General features: G+C 42.1%; 1 protein-coding gene across 4 annotated transcripts in view; it reads left to right on the top strand.

The window, feature by feature from the left end:
• The window catches only part of cdk2 (cyclin dependent kinase 2), a 45,277-nt gene that overhangs the window by 10,828 nt on the left and 15,443 nt on the right, over positions 1 to 19,006 (top strand). For 3 of the 4 annotated variants that reach the window (XM_069905571.1, XM_069905572.1, XM_069905574.1), the window contains exons 4-7: positions 622 to 792; positions 5,875 to 5,976; positions 7,831 to 7,866; positions 11,241 to 11,444. In XM_069905571.1, the coding sequence (XP_069761672.1) occupies positions 622 to 792; positions 5,875 to 5,976; positions 7,831 to 7,866; positions 11,241 to 11,444 (513 nt within the window). The remainder of the gene's footprint in view (positions 1 to 621; positions 793 to 5,874; positions 5,977 to 7,830; positions 7,867 to 11,240; positions 11,445 to 19,006) is intronic. The other variant, XM_069905573.1, reaches the window with a different exon arrangement.

Here is a 19,006-nt window from a genome sequence, read left to right as displayed (position 1 = left end):
ACCATATGTGTGAGAGAATAAAATATCTCTGGCTTGTAAAAGAACAGCAAATTTTGGGATATTTGTTTTCAACTTAACGGTCCTTTTTGAGATTTTCTAGTAACTTCATTCCTAACATGATCTTGCAGCCCACGCACAATCTGCAATTCACCTCCTCACCCATGTAACTCAAAGCCTGCCCTTTGAAATGTGTGATATTTTTCTCTGCTGGCAAAGTTCTGAATGAGGGAATATCATCTTACAATTCAAACATAACCCATTTGGAGATGAAATCTAGCAGCACTTCACAAAAAAAAGCACAGATAATGGAAAGCTGGAACCCCTCTCTAAAAGGTTGTAGATGTTGGCGAATCATTGAAAATTTCAAGATGGAAATTAACCCTTTGGACTTCAACCATTTTTTAACCTTTCAAGATATATACTCCAGACTGGGTCCATGGGTAAACTACAGTATGAACACCAGTACGAATCAGCATAAAACCAGTCCCTGAAAAAGGGACAGATAGTCCAAAGGTTTAATTTTTTTTCAATATGGGTAGAGAAATGAAGGGGTGATGTTGAGGTGCAGATCAGCTGTAGATGTGTTGATGACTGGGTTTTATTTTAACTTCTCCTGTTCAGAGTTACCTATTCCAGCTGCTACAAGGGCTTGCATTCTGCCATTCACACCGGGTGCTTCACCGGGACTTGAAGCCCCAGAACCTGCTGATCAATGCCGAAGGGGCAATTAAGCTAGCTGACTTTGGACTTGCACGAGCTTTCGGAGTGCCTGTTCGAACGTACACACATGAGGTATGTTACTGACGGGTTGCCACATCTAAGCATCGTAGCTGACTGAGCCAAAGCTGCTCCCATCTCTGACTGTCCTTGTGGCCTCCGGTTTCCCCCTGAGCAACTCGTATGACTTGCAGCGTAAAGAACACTTCTCGCTCAGTGAGATCCTGGGCGTGGTCATGCTCTTAATGAATCATGGAACTGGCTCGAAAGGCTAGACAGCCAATTCCTGATCCCGTTTCTTTGTTCTGATTGCACACTTTAATAGACGTCCCCACCTCGTCCTTTCATCCCTGCATTCTTCTTAGCCTTGCCTTTTAAAATACCTGCCTAAATATCTTTTGCATATAGTGATTGTATTTGATCCCACCACTACCTCTGGCAACCACTCTGCATATTATACATTACCCTTGAATCTCAACTTAAAAACCATACCTTGTTCTTGATACCCTGACCATAGGAAGAAGGTTCTGAACATCTGTGCCTCCTTTTTAATTTTACAAACCTCTCTCGGGTTTCCCCTCTGCCTCCACTCCAGAGAAACAAGGCCAGCCAATTCAATCTCTCCCATATAAAGTCGAGCACTGTCCTTGTGAATCTCCTCTGCACTCTCGCTAGCACGATCACGTCCTTTCCTGCAGTGCGACAACCAGAAGTGCACATGGCGCTCCAATATCTGTATTTTGTCAAGTTGCAATGTAACATCCCAACTTTTTACATTCTACGCCCTGACCTATGAAAGCAAGTATGCCATTTACTTTCTTTATAAGCATATTCACCTATGGTCCAACTTTCAGAGAACTGTGGACTTTGACCCCGAGGTCAGTCTGTTCATCAATATTCTTTAGTGCCCCACCATTCACCTTACCTGACTTATTGCCCCACCATTCACCTTACCTGACTTATTGCCCCTGACTTATCGGGATTAAATTTCCATCCTCCAACACTGTATCCAACTTTCCAACAGATGGGCAGCACAGTTATCGTAGCGGATAGTGCAAAGCTGTTACAGTGCCATTGACCAGGGTTCGAATCCGATGCTGTCTGTTAGGAGTTTGTACATTCTCCCTGTGTCTGTGTGGGTTTCCTCTGGGGGCTCCAGTTTCCTCCCATCCTTCAAAACGTACTGGGGGTTGTAAGTTAATTGGGTGGCACGGGCTTGTGGGCTGAAATGGCCTGTTAATGTGCTGCAAGTCTAAATTTAAGTAAATTTTAAATCTATATCCTGCTGCTTCCTTGCCGTTCACAATTTTTTTTTGCCATTGACAAACTTGCTAATCACATGTTCTTCATTCACATACAAGTGAATGTTTATTGCAATAACAAAGGTCCCAGCACTGATTCCTGTGGAACACCGTGAGTCACAGACTTCCAATCAGGTAAAACAGTCTTCCACTGCCTCCCTCTCATCACTGAGCCAATTTTGGATCCAATTGGCCAGTTCTCCTTGGATCCCATGTGCTCTAACATTTTTGGACCTGTTTACCATGCAGAACTTTGTCAAACACCTTACTGAAGAGCTATTCGGCCTTCTAGTCTGTGCTGAACCTTTTTTTTGCCTAGTCCCACTGACCTGCACCCAGTCCATAGCCCTCCATGCCTCTCCCATCCAAGTACCTGCCCAAATTCCTCTTAAATGTTAAAATTGAACCCACATTCAGCTTTCAACTGGCAGCTTGTTCTACACTCCCACCGCTCTCTGTGTGAAGAAGTTCCCCCTAAACTTTTCCCCTTTCATCCTTAACCCATGTCCTATGGTCACTATCTCACCTGCACCCAGTGGAAAAAGCCGACCTACGTTTACTCTGTCTATACCTCTCATAATTTTAAATACCTCAATCAAATCTCCCCTCATTCTGCTGCACACCAGGGAATAAAGTTCTAACCTGTTTAACCTTTCCCTGTAACTCCATTCCTGAAGTCATTGGCAATATCCTAGTAAATCTTCTCTGCACTCTTTCTATCTTATTGATAATTAGGTGACCAAAACTGCACCCAATACTCCAAATTTTGCCTCAACCATGTCTTATAAAACTTTACACAATAATTTGATATATGAAAGCCAAAATGCCAAATGATCTTTACAATCCTATCCACCTGTGACACCACTTTCAGGGAATTGTGTATCTGTATTCCCAGGTCCCTCTGTTCTACTTCATTCCTCAGTGCCCGACCATTTACCATGTCCTTTCTTGATTTGTCCTTCCAAAATGCAATACCTCACACTTGTCTGCATCAAATTTCATCTGCCATTTTTCAGCCCATTTTCCCAGCTGCTCCAGATCCCTCTGCAAGCTGCAAACTTGCTGATCCAATTATCATCCAGATCATTGATAGAGATGACAAACAACAGTGGTCCAGCACTGATCCCTGGCGTACACCGCTAGTCACAGCCCTCCAGTCTGAGAAGCAATTATTCACCACTACTCTCTGATTCTCCCATCCAGCCGTTGTCGAATCCAGTTCACTACTTCACCATGAATACCCAGCGTCTGAACCTTCCAGACTAACCTCCCACATGGGACCTTGTCAAAGGCTTTACTAAAGTCCATGGAAACAACATCCACAGCCTTTCCTTCGTCAACTTTCCTGGCAACATTTTCGACAAACTATAAGATTGGTTAAACACGATCTACCACGCACAAAGCCATGCTGACTATCCCTAATCAATTTCTGGCTATCCAAATGATAATGAATCCGACCTCATCGAAAAGTTTCCAATAATTTACCTACTACTGACGTCGGGCTCACCAGCCTATAATTTGTAGGTTTACTTTTGGAGCCTTTTTTAAACAACGGAACAATGTAAGCTACCCTCTAATTCTCTGGCACCTCACCCATAGCAAAGGACGTTTTAAATATTTCTGCCAGAGTGCCTGCAATTTCTGCACTAGTCTCCCTCAAGGTCTGAGGAAATGTCAGGCCCTGGGGATTTATCCACCCTTATTTGCTTTAAGACAGCAAACACTTCCTCGTCTTTAATCTGTACAGGTTCCACTGCTTGTTTTCCTTACTTCCCACGACTGTGCCCGTTTCCTGAGCAAATACTAATGAAAAAACAACATCTAAGACAATGCAAAGCCAACTACTTTGATCTTCAAAGGGACCAATTTTGTCCCTGAGTATCTTTTTGCTCCCAGTATACCTGTAGAAACCCTTAGGATTTTCCTTTGCATTGTTTACCAAAGCAGCCTCGTATCTTCTTTCAGCCGTCCTGATTTCCTTCTTGAGGTTTTTCCTGCATTTTTTCAGATACCTCAAGTACCTAATTTGGTCCATGCTGCCTATACCTGTTATATGCCTCTCTTCTTCCGAACCAGATCACCAAGGTTCCCTACACCTGCTAACCTTGCAGGTTATCCTGACAGGAACATACAAACTCTGTACTGTGAAAATTTCACCTTTGAAGATCCTCCACTTACCTCGCACGTCCTTGCTTGAAAACAACTTATCCCAATCCATGCATTCCAGATCCTTTCTCATTTCCTCAAAATTGGCCTTTCTCCAATTTAGAATCTCATCCTGAGGCCCAGACCTATCTTCTCCATAATTAACGTGAAGCTAATGGCTTTATGATTACTGGATCCAATATGTTCCCCTACACATACTTCTGTCACCTGTCCTGTCTTGTTCCCTAATAGGAGACCCAGTATTGCACTCTCTCTAGTTAGTACCTCCATATATTGATTTCGAAAACTTTCCTGGACCCAGTATTGTACTCTCTCTAGTTAGTACCTCTATATATTGATTTAGAAAACTTTCCTGAACACACTTGACAAACTCCAAGTCATCCAGCCCTTTTACAGGATGGGAGTCCCTGTTAATAATTGGAAAGTTAAAATCCTCTACTATCACAACCTTGTGATTCCTCCAGCTATCTGCTATCTCTCCTCAGATTTGCTCCTCCAATTCTCATTGACTACATACCATTCCCGTTCCTCAACTCCACCCACTTAGCCTCAGTCGATGAGGTCTCTGGTCCGTCCTGAGCACAGCTGTGGTATTTTCCCTGACGAGCAATGCCAGTCCTCCACCTCTCATCCTCCCTGTTCTATCGCGTCTAAAGTAACAGAAGTGCGGAACATTGAGCTGCCAGTCCTGACCGTTCTGCAACCAAGTTTCACTGATGTCACAATATCATAATTCCACATGCCAACCCACGCTCTAAGCTTGTCTGCCTTCCCTACAATACTCCTTGCTTTCAAACAGATGCACCTGGTAACATTTCCATCACATTCAACCCATTGACTTCTAACAGTGCATGCAATTTTTGCAGAATCTTTTCCCTCCTCCACTCTTCTATCTGCTCTGTCACTCTGGTTCTCCTCCCCCTGCAAATCTAGTTTAAACCCACCAGAGCAGCACTAGCAAACCTTCCCGCAAGGATATTAGTCGCCTTCAGTTCAGATGTAAACCGTCCTGTTGGAACAGGTCCCACCTTCCCTGGAAGAGACCCCAGTGATCCTGAATCTTTCTCTCCTGCATCACGTCTTTAGCCACGCGTTAAGCTGCGTAATCCCCCTATTTCTAACCTCACTAGCACATGGCATGGTGGCAAACCTGAGACCACAACCCTGGGAGGTCCTGTCATTCAACCTTGTGCCTAATTTCCGTGAACTCTCCTTGTAGGCAACATCTACTTCCTTGTAGTCATCACTCTCCTTTGTACCTTCTCTTCTCTTAGGGTTGCATTTCCTAAGGACCATTGAACTCCTCCCTCCAATTATTTTTAGTTGAGTTGTAAGAAATGTGCTGCAAAATCGAACTCTTCATACTGAGCAGGAATTGCACGAATGTAGTGGGTCTTCAAGGATGAGGTGCAGCCCAATCTGTTGATTATTTCCAGCATTTTCTGTTCTTGTTCAAAGGGTAAAATCCTGGAAGAGGAATGGGGGCAGAAACAATGAAGAAATAATGAAGCAAGTCTTTATTTTCCTAATGATAGTGAATGATATTGTCATTGATAAAAATGCAGGTAGTCTTCAAATATTTCTTCTCTCTGGTTGTCAGGGATTGCGTGACTATAATTATCATTTGGTGGACTTAATCCAAGGGAAATACAGTGAGTTTGAAATTTTTTTGTTTTGTTTTCTTTTGCAGGTGGTTACACTGTGGTATCGGGCCCCTGAGATCCTCCTGGGATGTAAATATTACTCCACTGCAGTGGATATCTGGAGTCTTGGCTGTATTTTCGCAGAAATGGTAATAGATTGTAAAGTTAGATTCAGATTTATTGTCAGAGTATATGCATGGCATCACATACAACCCTGAGAGATTTCTTTTCCTGTGGGCAAGGCAGAATTACCACTTTTTGGTTGTGCCAAAAACTACCTGGGTAGCTCTGTGATAAGATGTCAATTGGCATGAAAAATACCTCAAAGATGTGTTTCCTAAATTATTTTTCTCCTCTTCTGTCCTCTCCTCTTGGGTTGTGCATTTCAGACAGGCCAAAGGAGAAGCAGAGTGCCTGGCACCTTGTCCTTCTAGCCTGACAAGAGGGAGGTGTTGAAATGTTATCTCCTCCAATAACCACTCTAGTAACACCCCCACCCTCTCACCAAACCACTCCACTTGCCAGAGAGTTCCAAAGTCTCAAAACTAAACCAGTCCAGCATGAGTGCTGGTTATGGTTGGTATTTACGCACAACTCCCAGACGGCAAGAGAAAAGAAGATGGCTCCCATCTTTAACTCTCATAGCTAAAAAAGTACAGTGTAAGGAGGGTTAGAAGGATACGTTGCTGGAGTGGGCCGAACTAGGGGAGGAGGATTTCACATGGAGTATCGACGCCAGCAGAGACGTTGGGCTGGGTGGCTGACTTCGCTGGTCATTGAACTTATCCAGAAGTATCTTCAAGGTACTTAAAACACTGGCTTTCTGTTAGGTTGCTCATAAATATTAATTCCTAGATGGGCTACCATTAGCTACCAGTGTGGCTATTTGCCCACAAATCACTTCATCAAGCTTCAATATTTTCAATTAGCAATGACTGATAGCACTTACCCAGTGAAAATCCAATGAAATGCACACCTATGACTTAAATATAGAAAATGAGATAGCCATGTGGTGATTAGCGGAGGTAATATATCTTTTCATCAGATGAATTTATGCCAAATTGCCTGCAGTGCATTGAAGCCAGACTCAAAGATGTCCATTCATTGGTGAATTCCTGAAGAAATACTTCAGTGTCTTTGCTTGCTATCATTAGCTCTCAGATGATCTCCCAGCTTCCTTTGTGATCCATTTCATGTGGCTTTCCTTTGAGCCAGTGGGTGTAGGGCAAGACTTTGGTGAGGTGGGGTTGGGAAAGGTCACATACTGCATCTGCTTGAAACACTAAAGCACATTGTCACATATACATTGACATACAGCATGATAACAGGCCCTTTCGGCTGACCAGCCGTGCCACCCTATTACACCCAATTGACCTATTACCCTGGTATGTTTTGAATGGTGGGAAGAAACAAGAGACCTGGAGGAAACCCATGCAGACAAGGGGAGAATGTACAAACTCCTTACAGACAGTGCCGGATTCAAACCCGGGTTGCTGGTGCTGTAACAGCGTTACATTGGAGAACCTGGAAGAATGAGGGGAGATTTGGTAGAGGTATACAAAGTTGTGAGGGCTACAGACAGAAAATGTAGTTAGATGTTTTCCACTGAAGTTAGGTGAGATACAAATCAACAGACATGAGTTGAGGGTAAAAGGAGAGATGTTTGGGGGGGACTGTCTTCACACAGACTAGTAGGAGTGTGGACGAGCTTCCAGCTGAAATGAATGTGGGCTTAATTTTCACATTTAAGAAAGATTCGGACAGGTACATGGATGGGAGAGGTATGGAGGGATATGGACTGGGTGCAGGTCTGTGGGACGAGGCAGAATAATAGCTTGGCACAGACTAGAAGGGCCGGTTTTCTGTGCTGCAATATTCTATTGCTCATAGAAGAAATACAATTTTAATCACTTCATTGTTGTCCATTTGATTTTTGTTTAAAATGATTGTTCAAATGCAATTGGACACCATTTCCTCAGTAATATTCTTCCCTTCCTGCCCAGGCACTCCATTCCTCAGTAAACATCATTGGAACAAAGGTGAGAAACTAAACTTAATTGCTCTTGTGATTTAGTCTGGCCAGAGACAGGGTGCAGGAGGGAGTGCTTCAAATTCTTGGCACATTTGGGCTTGTTCAAGATATCAATATCTTTACAGGGAGGTTCAGTTGTGGGGTTAAAGAGCATTTAAACTAGAATGCCAGTGCACTCTTGCCCTCCTTGACAACCGCATGGCATCGTCACTAGCTTATAAGCACTTCAATCTTGGTCTCGCCTTATCAGGATTAGTCTTTATATCCCACATAACTTAAAGCTCTCTTTGGAGCGACAAAAGACTGCAGAAGCTGGAATTCCTTTCTCCCCACAATGCTGCTCAATTCACTGAGTTTCTCCACCAGTTATTTTTTTGGATTTGCTTAGAACTTGCTTTACCAGTTCAGATTGAAGGGTCTTTGACCTAAAATGTCAGCAATGTTTCTCTCTCCAGAGATGCTACCTGACCTGCTAAATGTTGGCAGCATTCTCTGCTTTTTTTTGACATTTTCAACATCTGCAGCTTTTTTTAAAATCTTGAAACAATTTTTTTCCCCAAATGGAATTGTCTATAGATATGAAATTGTGGTTCATCAGGGATTACTTAAGGGTGATATATGAGTGGGGGGAACAGTTGAGAAACACCAAGATAGTTGTACTTGAGAGAAGCATATCCTTGAGGGATCAGAAAGAGAATCCACTTGGTTTGGGTGAAGGAACAGAAGCTATCACACTACCAGAGGTTTTGATTGGGATAACATTAGAGTGTAGTCCATTGGTTCTCGACCTTTTTTCTCCCCATCACATACCTTCTTAAGTAATCCACTGCTGTAGGAGAAAGAAGGGGTGGCATATCTGAAATGCGTTCAGGAGAATACATTTTTATCCTCAATAACTGGCATTTCTGCTTTTGATTGTGGAGAATGAGTTGACCCACGAATTAGTGAGGAATGATTAGTGATACCTGAAAGAGGCACTTCTGCATTGTCCATTCTTGTTCCATATTGAACGAGGGCAAATTCAGTTGCTGACTTTAGTTCCAGTTATGTTTGGCAGCACTGTTCAAGAGCAGAGTAAATGGAGCTCGGCTGAAATTGACTTTTAAAGGGCTTTATTGTTCAAGTGTGATGCATGATACTTGTGTGGTGGGCTTGTGATGGAGCAGAAATTCTTGTCCTCCGCTGCCCATACAGTACTTTACTTGCATAGTATATCCACTGTGTTTCATGGAATCATGAGGGCTCCAGTGGAGCTGTAATCGTGTGCTTCACATTGAGGTTATTGCAGTGAGAGAAAGGGTTCACTGTTAATGTAATATTCAAGCAAGTGAGCTATTCTTTTTCATCTGGGGTGACTTGACGACAGAATGGAATACTAGAACATGTTTTAGTCTAGCAAAGGGGGTGAAAGCATCGTGTTGGCACTCACACTGTGTTGCAACTTGCCAAGATTTACCTGGAGTTGCATTAAAAAAAGAACTTGAGAATAGATATTTAATTTGCTTTTTTTTTTTAAAAAAAAAAGAAAATCTTTGGAAAGGTCCTACTTAAACTTAGTTTTAAAGTTTTTGTTTTGAGGGATGGTGTCCCTGGTCAAAAGGTGGGAGATTTAATATCCAGTAAAACTATTCAGTATCTTCAATTTACGTCAGTAATTGGCTTCCTACTCTTTTATTCCTTGGGGCCATGGAACACTACAGCACAGAAACATGACCTTCGCCCCACCTCAGCTGTGCCGAACTATTATTCTGTCCAGTTCCAATTACCTGTATCCAGACCATCTCCCTCCATACCCCTCCCATCTGTGTACCTATCTAAATTTTTCTTAAATGTTAAAATTGAGGCCACATTCACCACTTCAGCTGGAAACTTGTTCCACATTCTGCTTGAAAAAGTTCCCCATAATAAGAACACAAGGAATAGGAGCAGGAGTCATCCATCTGGCCTGTCGAGCCTGCTCCGCCATTCAGTGTGATCATGGCTGATCTGATGATGGGCTCATCTCCACCCACCTGCCTTTTCCCCATATCCCTTAATTCCCCTACTACGTAAAAATCTATTCAACCTGGACTTAAATATATTTACTGAGGTCGCCTCCACTGCTTCAATGGACAGCGAATTCCAGATTCCCCACCCTTTGGTAAAAGCAGTCTGTCCACATCGTCCTAAATCTAACTTGCCTACCTCTATCTTATCTATGCCTTTCATAATTTTATACATTTCTACAAGATCCCCTCTCATTCTTCTAAATTCAAGCAAGTCCAGTCCCAGGCAACTCAATCTCTCCTCATGGGCTCGCCCCTTCATCCCTGGAATCAACCTGGTGAGCCTCCTCTGCATCACCTCCAAAGTCAGTCCATCCTTCCTCATGTAAGGAGACCAGAACTGCACACAGTTCTCCAGATGCAGCCTCACCAGGACCATGTACAGTTGTAGCAGAACTTCCCTGCTGCTAAATTCAATCCCTCTCGCAATGAAGGCCAACATTCCATTTGCCTTCTTGACAGCCTGCTGCACCTGCGAACCAGGCTTTTGTGATTCAAGCACAAGCACTCCCAAGTCCTCCCTGCACGGCACTAATGTTCCCTTTAAACATTTCCCCTTTCAACCTTTCACCCATGTCATCTAGTTTTTGTGGGTGATGTAACTATAACTTTATATTCAGAAGTTTAAGCCAAATAATGGCAAACTGGGTGGTGGAGTGTATCACTGTGATAACTGTCATGAAATGTAGCAGACAGCTTACAGAACCAGGATCCTCCAGCTTAATATTGGATGAAGAGAGTATCTTGTTATTACATTGAAGACTTGTGTCAACACCTTGAGCAACCAACTGGCTGGCCAGAACCTAAATAATATATTGGGCTGTATTTCTGTAAATGTATTGCCATAATATCTAAGGAGACATTAGATATAGTCCTCAGAGTATACTGTCTGCACCAATCTCCACCAGGAACAGCAGTACCTCTGGGTCAAAAAGGAAAGATGGGTCAAAGTTCCACAGCTTTTAGGAAGCTGCTTGTGCAGTGAGAATTGGTTGTAGTTTATTGTTTTCCATGGCCCATTTTCTTTCCATTCCTGCACCCCCCCCCCCCCCACCCTCAATCTTTAGCAGTTTTAAATTGTTAGTACTGTATCTTTTAGCATGTGTATGAAACTAGTCAGCTGAAATATCATCAGATTAGCAAGAGTTAGCCACATCAGAACAGGCAACAAGGCACAAATTAGTAAAGGATGGAATTTTCAGTCATCCAATTGCTCTTGATGTAGATGTGTTACTACCTGTGAAAATCAAAAGGGACATCACTGTAAGGACTACTGTTGAAGCCAGAGAGTGGTTTACATGAACTTTACAGACACTCTGCTTTTGTTTGGTCTCAGATCACAAGGAGAGCCTTATTCCCTGGAGACTCTGAGATTGATCAGCTGTTTCGCATATTTCGAACCCTTGGAACACCAGATGATTCCATTTGGCCAGGAGTGACGACCATGCCTGATTACAAGCCCACATTTCCGAGGTGGATTCAACAGGACCTCAGTAAAGTGGTCCCTCCTTTGGATGAAGTCGGCAGGGATCTGTTGGCAGTAAGTAATGAGTACCAGCATATTGTCTTGTAAAGTTTAAAAACAGTTTTAGTTCACTGCAGAGTGATCAAGCTGTGGAACTTAAGAAATTAGAGGAAGAAATTCTGTTATTTCCTACTTTAGATCTTGGCTAATTTGAAATTGAGAAATTGGTGTAGTTTAGGAGTAAACGCACTGACAACTTTTACCCTTTTCACTCAAGAACATAAAACAGGGGGAAGTCACATGATGTAGTGGCTGGTCGGGGAAAACCAGCCCTCCACAGAGAAAGTGGGGGGGGGAAAGAGGTAAAAAAACAAAGCAGAGAAATAAAACATAGAGAGGCTCAAGATAGAGTACAAGAAGCCATCTGAGGATGGCTCCAAAGAAAGAAAAGACCAAAACGACAGACAAAGAAAAAACAAGAAAATCTCTGGGGGATAAAAAGGAGGAAGGCTTTACCTGTGTGCGAGAATAGGGACCTCTCACCAAAAGGTTGTCCCGACCTACAAAGCCGGTAAACAGGCAGCTGGGCAGCAACGTCTTCCAGGGCAGACTACAACACCGGCTCATAGAGCCTGAACATAGTGCGCAGTACAGCGATGACGCTGATGGGAGCGGAGCTTGGCAGCAGGACACTGCAGCACCAGCTGGAGAAACCGGAGGAGAGACAATGATGGAAGAGGAAGCAACACGGAGAAAAGGAAAGGAGCCAGAGAAGGAAGACAAAGAGAAAGATAAATGCCCGCAAGGGAAAATAGAAAGTAAAAAAAACAAAAGTAGCTGATAGATAAAGAATATTTTGACAACCAAATAAAGACAGTAATGGACACAATAATGGCAGAGTTTAACACAATTTTTAAAAAAAATGCGAAAGGCAGAATTAAGAATGGAACTTGCTATAGCAGATATAGGAAAAAGAGATGATGAAGTGGAAGAAAGAGGGGCAGCTGTGGAAATGGAGATGAATGACCTACAAGAAAAGCTGGAAGATAGAGATTAAGGAGGCAAGATTTGTTAGCCCAAAAAATTGACGTTTTGGAGTATTTTAGCAGACACAATATAAAAATAGTGGGCGTGAAAGAAGGTGAAGGAGCAGATATAAAAGGATTTATAAAAAGATGGATCCCACATATCTTGGGAGTGGAAGAACTCCAAGAAGAAATAGAAGTTGAAAGAGCCCACAGAACATTGGCACCAAAGCCACAAACACATCAAAAACTGCACTCCATACTAATAAAGCTACTACGATATACAACTAGATAAAATATTGGAGCTGGGAAAGGAAAAGAGTGAAGGGAAATAAAGAACCATTGGAATACATTGGGAAAACAAAATATTTTTTAAAGAAACGAAAGGAGTTCAACTTGGCAAAAGCAGTATTATGGAAAAAAGATGCTGTGGCATCCAGCAGTGCAAAAGGTAATCATTCCTGGTGAGCAAAATAGACTGTTTTCAGATCCAGAACATGCTCATCGCTTTGCCAACCAATTGCCAAACAGACAATGGGAAGAAGAGTAGAAGAAAAAAATATATTAAAAAGACTTAAGATAATGTATAGAAATAAGTTGAAAAGTTGATAATCTGAATACAGACATTTAAGGTTGAAAAGGAAAAAAAGTAAAAAGAAAGAGCTTTGTTCTATTTTTAGAATAATGGGAAGTGTTTTCTCTGGTGGAGGGCTGGAGAAGGGGGAAGATCTACCCACTGCGAAATCTATTGACGTTTGCGGTCAATATCGCAACCCAGGTAGAAAAGGGAGTTGTGGTTGTCTTGAAAGGAGCCAAGGACAACTCTACAGGGGGAGTTAATGTTTTTTTTAAGAGTATATTTCATTTTTGTTGGGGTTTTATGGTTTTTTTTGTTAGTTATATCATTGTGTATAGTAAAGAGTAAGAATAATTCAGTGTGATTTTGGAAAAAGGGAGATGGAGGGGTTGAAGAGGCGAGAGAGCTGAAAATGGATGAGTAAGATGAGTACATTGAACTATGACTATTAATATTAATGGAATTCACAACCAAATTAAGAGAAAAAGGTTATTCACACTACTTAAAAGGGAGAGAATAGACATAGCATTTATACACTTGATTGAGATAGAACATAGTAAATTGAAGGGAGACTGGGTAGGTCATGTAGTGGCATCATCATACAACTCAAAAGCCAGGGGAGTAGCTATACTAATTAACAAGAATTTGCCAATTAAGATAAAGGAAGTAATAACAGATCCACCAGGTATGTATGTAATGGTGAAATGCCAGATTTATTCAGAATTTTGGAATTTGCTAAACATTTATGCACCTAACGAAGATCAGGAATTTATGCAGGACATCTTTCTAAAGATAGCGGATACACAGGGGCACATTTTACTTGGGGGGGTGGGGGGCCCTTAATTTTAACCTTGACCCAGTGATGGATAAAACTGGGAAGACGATCAAAAAAAAGCAACCAAATTTACACTAAATTCAATGTATGATATGAAAATAATTGACATATTGAGAAAACAACACCCAAAAGAAAAAGATTACTCATATTATTCAAATAGACATAAAACCTATTCTAGGATCGACATATATAACCATATAACAGTTTATGGCATGGAAACAGGCCATCTCGGCCTTTCAAGTCCACGCTGGTTCACTCAAACAACTCCGCTAGATCCTCCCGCCTATTCTCCATCCATAACCCTCCAACCCCCTCCTATCCATGTATATATATCCAGCCTCCTCTTAAATGAAAGAATTGACTGTGCCTCAACTATTTCCTCCGGAAGATTATTCCATTCAGCCACCACTCTCTGAGTGAAGAAGCATCCTCTAATGTTTCTCCTAAAATTTTTCCCCCTTACCCTCAACTTGTGTCCTCTTGTTTCAGCCTCCCCTGCTCTCAGGGGAAGAGTCTACTTGCATCTAGTCTATCTATTCCCTTCATAATTTTAAACACCTCTATCAAATCCCCTCTCAAATGTCTATGTTCCAATGAATAAAGTCCTAACCTCTTCAATATTTCTCTATACTCTAGGTATTTTAAGCCAGGCAACATCCTTGTAAATCTTCTCTGCACCCTCTCCACCTTATCTATATCCTTCCTATAATTTGGAGACCAGAACTGAACACAATACTCCAAACCTGGCCTCATCAATGCCTTAAACAGTCACAGCATCACTTCCCAGCTCCTATACTCTATGCTATGATTTATGAAGGCTAACATAACAAATGCCTTCTTAACCACTCTGTCAACATGGGTATCCATCTTCAAGGAACACTGCACCATATCTCCTTCCCCAATGTCCTCCCCTTTACTACATATGTCCTATTTTGATTATTTTTTCCGAAATGAAGCACCTCACACTTCTCTACATTAAATTCCATCTGCCATCTTTCAGACAAACCAAATCCCTCTGTAATCCATGAAAACCTTCCTCACTCCCCCTATTTTCATATCGTCTGTGCATTTACTTACCCAGTTAACCACCCCTTCATCCAAATCATTAAATATAAATTATGAACAACATAATTTAAAAGCACCGATCCTTGAGGCACGCCGCTCGTTACAGGCTTCCATCCTGACACAGTTGTCCACCATGACCCCCCTGCTGTCTCTCCTCCAGCCACCTCTGAACCCAACTTACTATTTCTCTATTAATCCCTAGTGACTGAACCTTCCTTACTAACCTTTCATGTGAAACCTTCTCAAAAGCTTTGCTAAAATCCAGATAAACTACATCAACTCCCCTACCTTCATCCACTTTCTTGTCACTTCTTCGAAAAACTCAACAAGGTTCGTCAAACATGGCTTCCCCTTCACAATCCCTGCTTATCCAGATATTTATACACACCATCTCCAAGAATACCCTCCCTAACTTTCCCTACCACCGAAGTCAAGCTTACAGGCGAATAATTACTTGGCCAACACCTTGAGCCTTTTCTAAACAACGGAACTACATTAGCAACCTTCCAATCCCGCGGCGCCAAACCCTCGTCCAGTGATCGTTGAAAAATCACTGACAGTGCCTCCGCTATTTGCTCCATGACCTCCCTTAACATCCTGGGGGAAATCCCATCAGGACCAGGAGACATCCACTTTTACTGGCCCGAGAAGCTCCAAAATCCTCTCTTTACTAATCCCTCTCTTTTCCATAACTAAGCCATTTGCCTCACTTATCCCACATAGTCCAATGTCCTTTTCCTTCGTGAACACAGATGAGAAAAAAATTGTTTAATATCTCTCCCATCTGAATCGGTTCCTCGCACAGTTCACCGCTCCCATTTTCCAGCGGTCCTATTCTATCCTTAACCCTCCTTTTACTATTCATGTATCTGTAAAAACCCTTAGGATTCACTTTTACCTTATCAGCTATTGACACCTCATACCTTTCTGCCTTTCTAATTTCCTTGAGGTTTTTTCTGCAATCTATGTAATAATCATATATCTTAGACATTTTTTGCTTCTTAAATTTAACACATTCCCCCCCCCCCCTTTTATCCTGAACCAACTTCCTAATTTTTCCAGAAAACCACGGTTCCCTTGAACTTTTGGCCTTGCCTTTCAGTCTGACTGGCACATAAAGATCCTGTACTCTCAATATCTCTTCTTTAAATACCCTCCAAATCTCTTCTACATCCTTTCCAGAAAATCAGTCTATACAATTTTCTGCAAATCCCTTCTCATTTCTTCAAATCTGGCCTTTCCCCACTCGAAGACCTTCAACCTCGGACCTGACCTATCCCTTTCCATATTTAAGTTGAAGCTAATGGATCCATGAGCACTGGATCCAAAGTTCTCACCAATGCATACTTTCATCACCTGGCCTATTCCGTTCCTTAACAATAGATCTAACACTGCCTCCCCTCTAGTAGGTACCTCAACATACTGCTGTAAAAAGCAATCCTGAACACATTGTACAAAGTCTAAATCATCCTGCCCTCTCACTGATTGTGTTTCCCAATCAATGTTAGGAAAATTGAAATCCCCAACTATCACAACCCTATTTCTACTACACATCTCAGCTATTTCCCTGCACATTTGCTCTTCCACTTCCCTATCATCTTTTGGTGACCTATAATATACCCCTATATTTGTAGCCTCATCTTTCTTATTTTTTTGTTCAACTCACAGAGCCTCCTGCAATGAGTCCTCCAGTCTATCTTGCCTCAGCACTGCTGTAATATCTTTCCTGACAAACAATGCCACACCTCCCCCTTGTACCCCGCCAATTCTGTCACATCTAAAGCAGCGAAATCCCGGAATATTTAATTGCCATTCACAACCTTCCTTCAACCATGTCTCATAAATTGCTATCCCATCATAATGCCACATGTCAATCCACACCATTAGCTCATCCACCTGTTTACCACACTCCTTGCATTGAAATAAATGCATCTCAGAGATCTTCCACATTTAACTTCCTGCCTCTCACCCTCTCTACAATTGTTACTTTGGCCACTATTTATTACCTGCTGCTGTTCCATCTCCAGATTGTGTGAAAAAGTCTTTTTTCTTTGCATAAAGACTCTGTTCTTGTTATCCTCCCTGACATGAATCCTTGTCCCCAACCTTACTAGTTTAAAGCCCTAGCAAATGCCCCTGCCAGGAGTCTGGTACCTTGAGGATTGAGATGTAACCCATCCTTACAGTATAGGTCCCATCTCCCCCAGAAATGGTCCCAGTGGTCCAAGAACTTAAAACCCTGTCTTTTACTCCACCCCTTCAGCCACAAATTCAATCTCCACCTGACTATATTTTTGCCCTCGCTATCGCGTGGCACATAAAGTAATCCAGAGATTACACCCTTAGTTCTTGTTGTCGGCTCAGATTCATGGGAGAGTTTAAAAGACCGAATACAAGGCAAGACTTTTATCTGACCACTCACCCTTGTTACTAACAATAGAGTTAGAGGATATTCTACCAAAAACATCTAGATGGAGGCTAAACCCCATACAGGTACACAATCCTTTATCCGGAACCCTTGGGGGACAGTGTGTTCCGAATTTCAGATTTTTCTGGATTTTGGAAAGCCAGGTTTAAGCCCACCCGCATTGTGCTGCCATATCCACCCCCATCCCCTTCCAGTCGCGCTGCCGTCTTCCCCCCCCCTTGCCTGCCCGACTCGTACTGCCGGTTTCCCCCCTCGCCCGCCTGACTCGTGCTGCCGGTCTCCCCCCCCCCTCGACCACCCGACTTGTGCTGCCGGTCTCTCCCCCCCACCCCCTCGCTGTCCCGACTCACACTGCCGGGTCTTTTCCCCCCTCGCCCTCCCAACTCGTGCTGCCGATCTTCTCCCCCCCCCCCCCCCTTTGCCCACCCAACTCGCACTGCTGTCCCCCCCCCCCCCATTTGCCCGCCCGATTCGCGCTGCCATCTCTTTCCTCTTTCCCCCCCCCCCAACTTTGCCTGCCCGACTCGCGCTGCCAGTCTCTCCCCACTTGCCGGATTTTGGAGCTTTCCTGATTTTAGATGTCCGGATAAAGGATTGTTAAAAAGGCAAGATTTTTGGGAATACATTGAACAACAAAAAACGTATTTTGAGATAAATACAAAGTCAGTAAAAGATAAATTTATATTATGGGATGCAATGAAGGCCTTTATTAGAGAACAAATAATTAGCTACATGACTAAGATTAAAAAATAATATAACTGGGAAATAGAACAGTTGGAAAAAGAGATAGTAACTATAGAAAAGGATTTAACGAGAAGGCAAGATGCAGAGAAAAAGAGAGAATAGGCAGTGAAAAAATTAAAATATGAAACATTAGAAACATACTAAGTGGAGAAAAACATTATGAAAACAAAGCAAAGATGAATTAGGAGAGAAAACCCACAAAATACTGGCTTGGCAACTTAAAACAGAACAAGCAAAAAGAGCCGTTTTAGCAATAAGAAAAGATGATAAGCAGATCTCATACAACCCATTAGAGATTAATGGAAATTTTAAAAATTTCTACAAGCAATTGTATCAAACCGAAAATACAGGGAAGAACGATAAAATTGACGAGTTTTTATCAAAATTGAATTGCCACAACTACAATTGGAGGATCAAAATAAATTGATAAACCCCTTTACAATTGCAGAAATACAGGATACATTAATGAAATGACCAAATGATAAACCACCAGGAGAAGATGGATTCCCTACAGTTTTATAAAGTATTTAAGAATCTTTTAACCCCGCCCCTTCTAGAAGTAATGAAACAGGTGGAAGGGACCCAAAATCTGCCTGACTCGTATAAAACGGCAATAATCACAGTAATTCCAAAAATGGGAAATGACCTGCTGTCACTGGCATCATATAGACCAATATCCTTACTAAATGCAGATTACAAATTAAAAACTAGCGAATAGATTGGCAGACTGTGTACCGAAATTAGTGAAGCTGAATCAGACAGGATTTGTTAAAAATAGAAGAGCAGTAGATAATGTCTGAAAATGTATTAATTTAATCCATACAGCGCAAATGAATAAAACACCATCTGTGGTAGTTACTCTAGATGCAGAGAAAGCTTTCGACAGGGTGGAATGAAACTATTTATTTAAAGTACTACAGAAATTTAAATCACCGGAAAAATTTATTAATTGGATCAGAGCAA

Source organism: Narcine bancroftii, chromosome 12, assembly GCF_036971445.1.
Source record: "Narcine bancroftii isolate sNarBan1 chromosome 12, sNarBan1.hap1, whole genome shotgun sequence".
Lineage (NCBI taxonomy): Eukaryota > Metazoa > Chordata > Chondrichthyes > Torpediniformes > Narcinidae > Narcine > Narcine bancroftii.
This window is presented reverse-complemented; position numbering and strand designations above follow the sequence as displayed.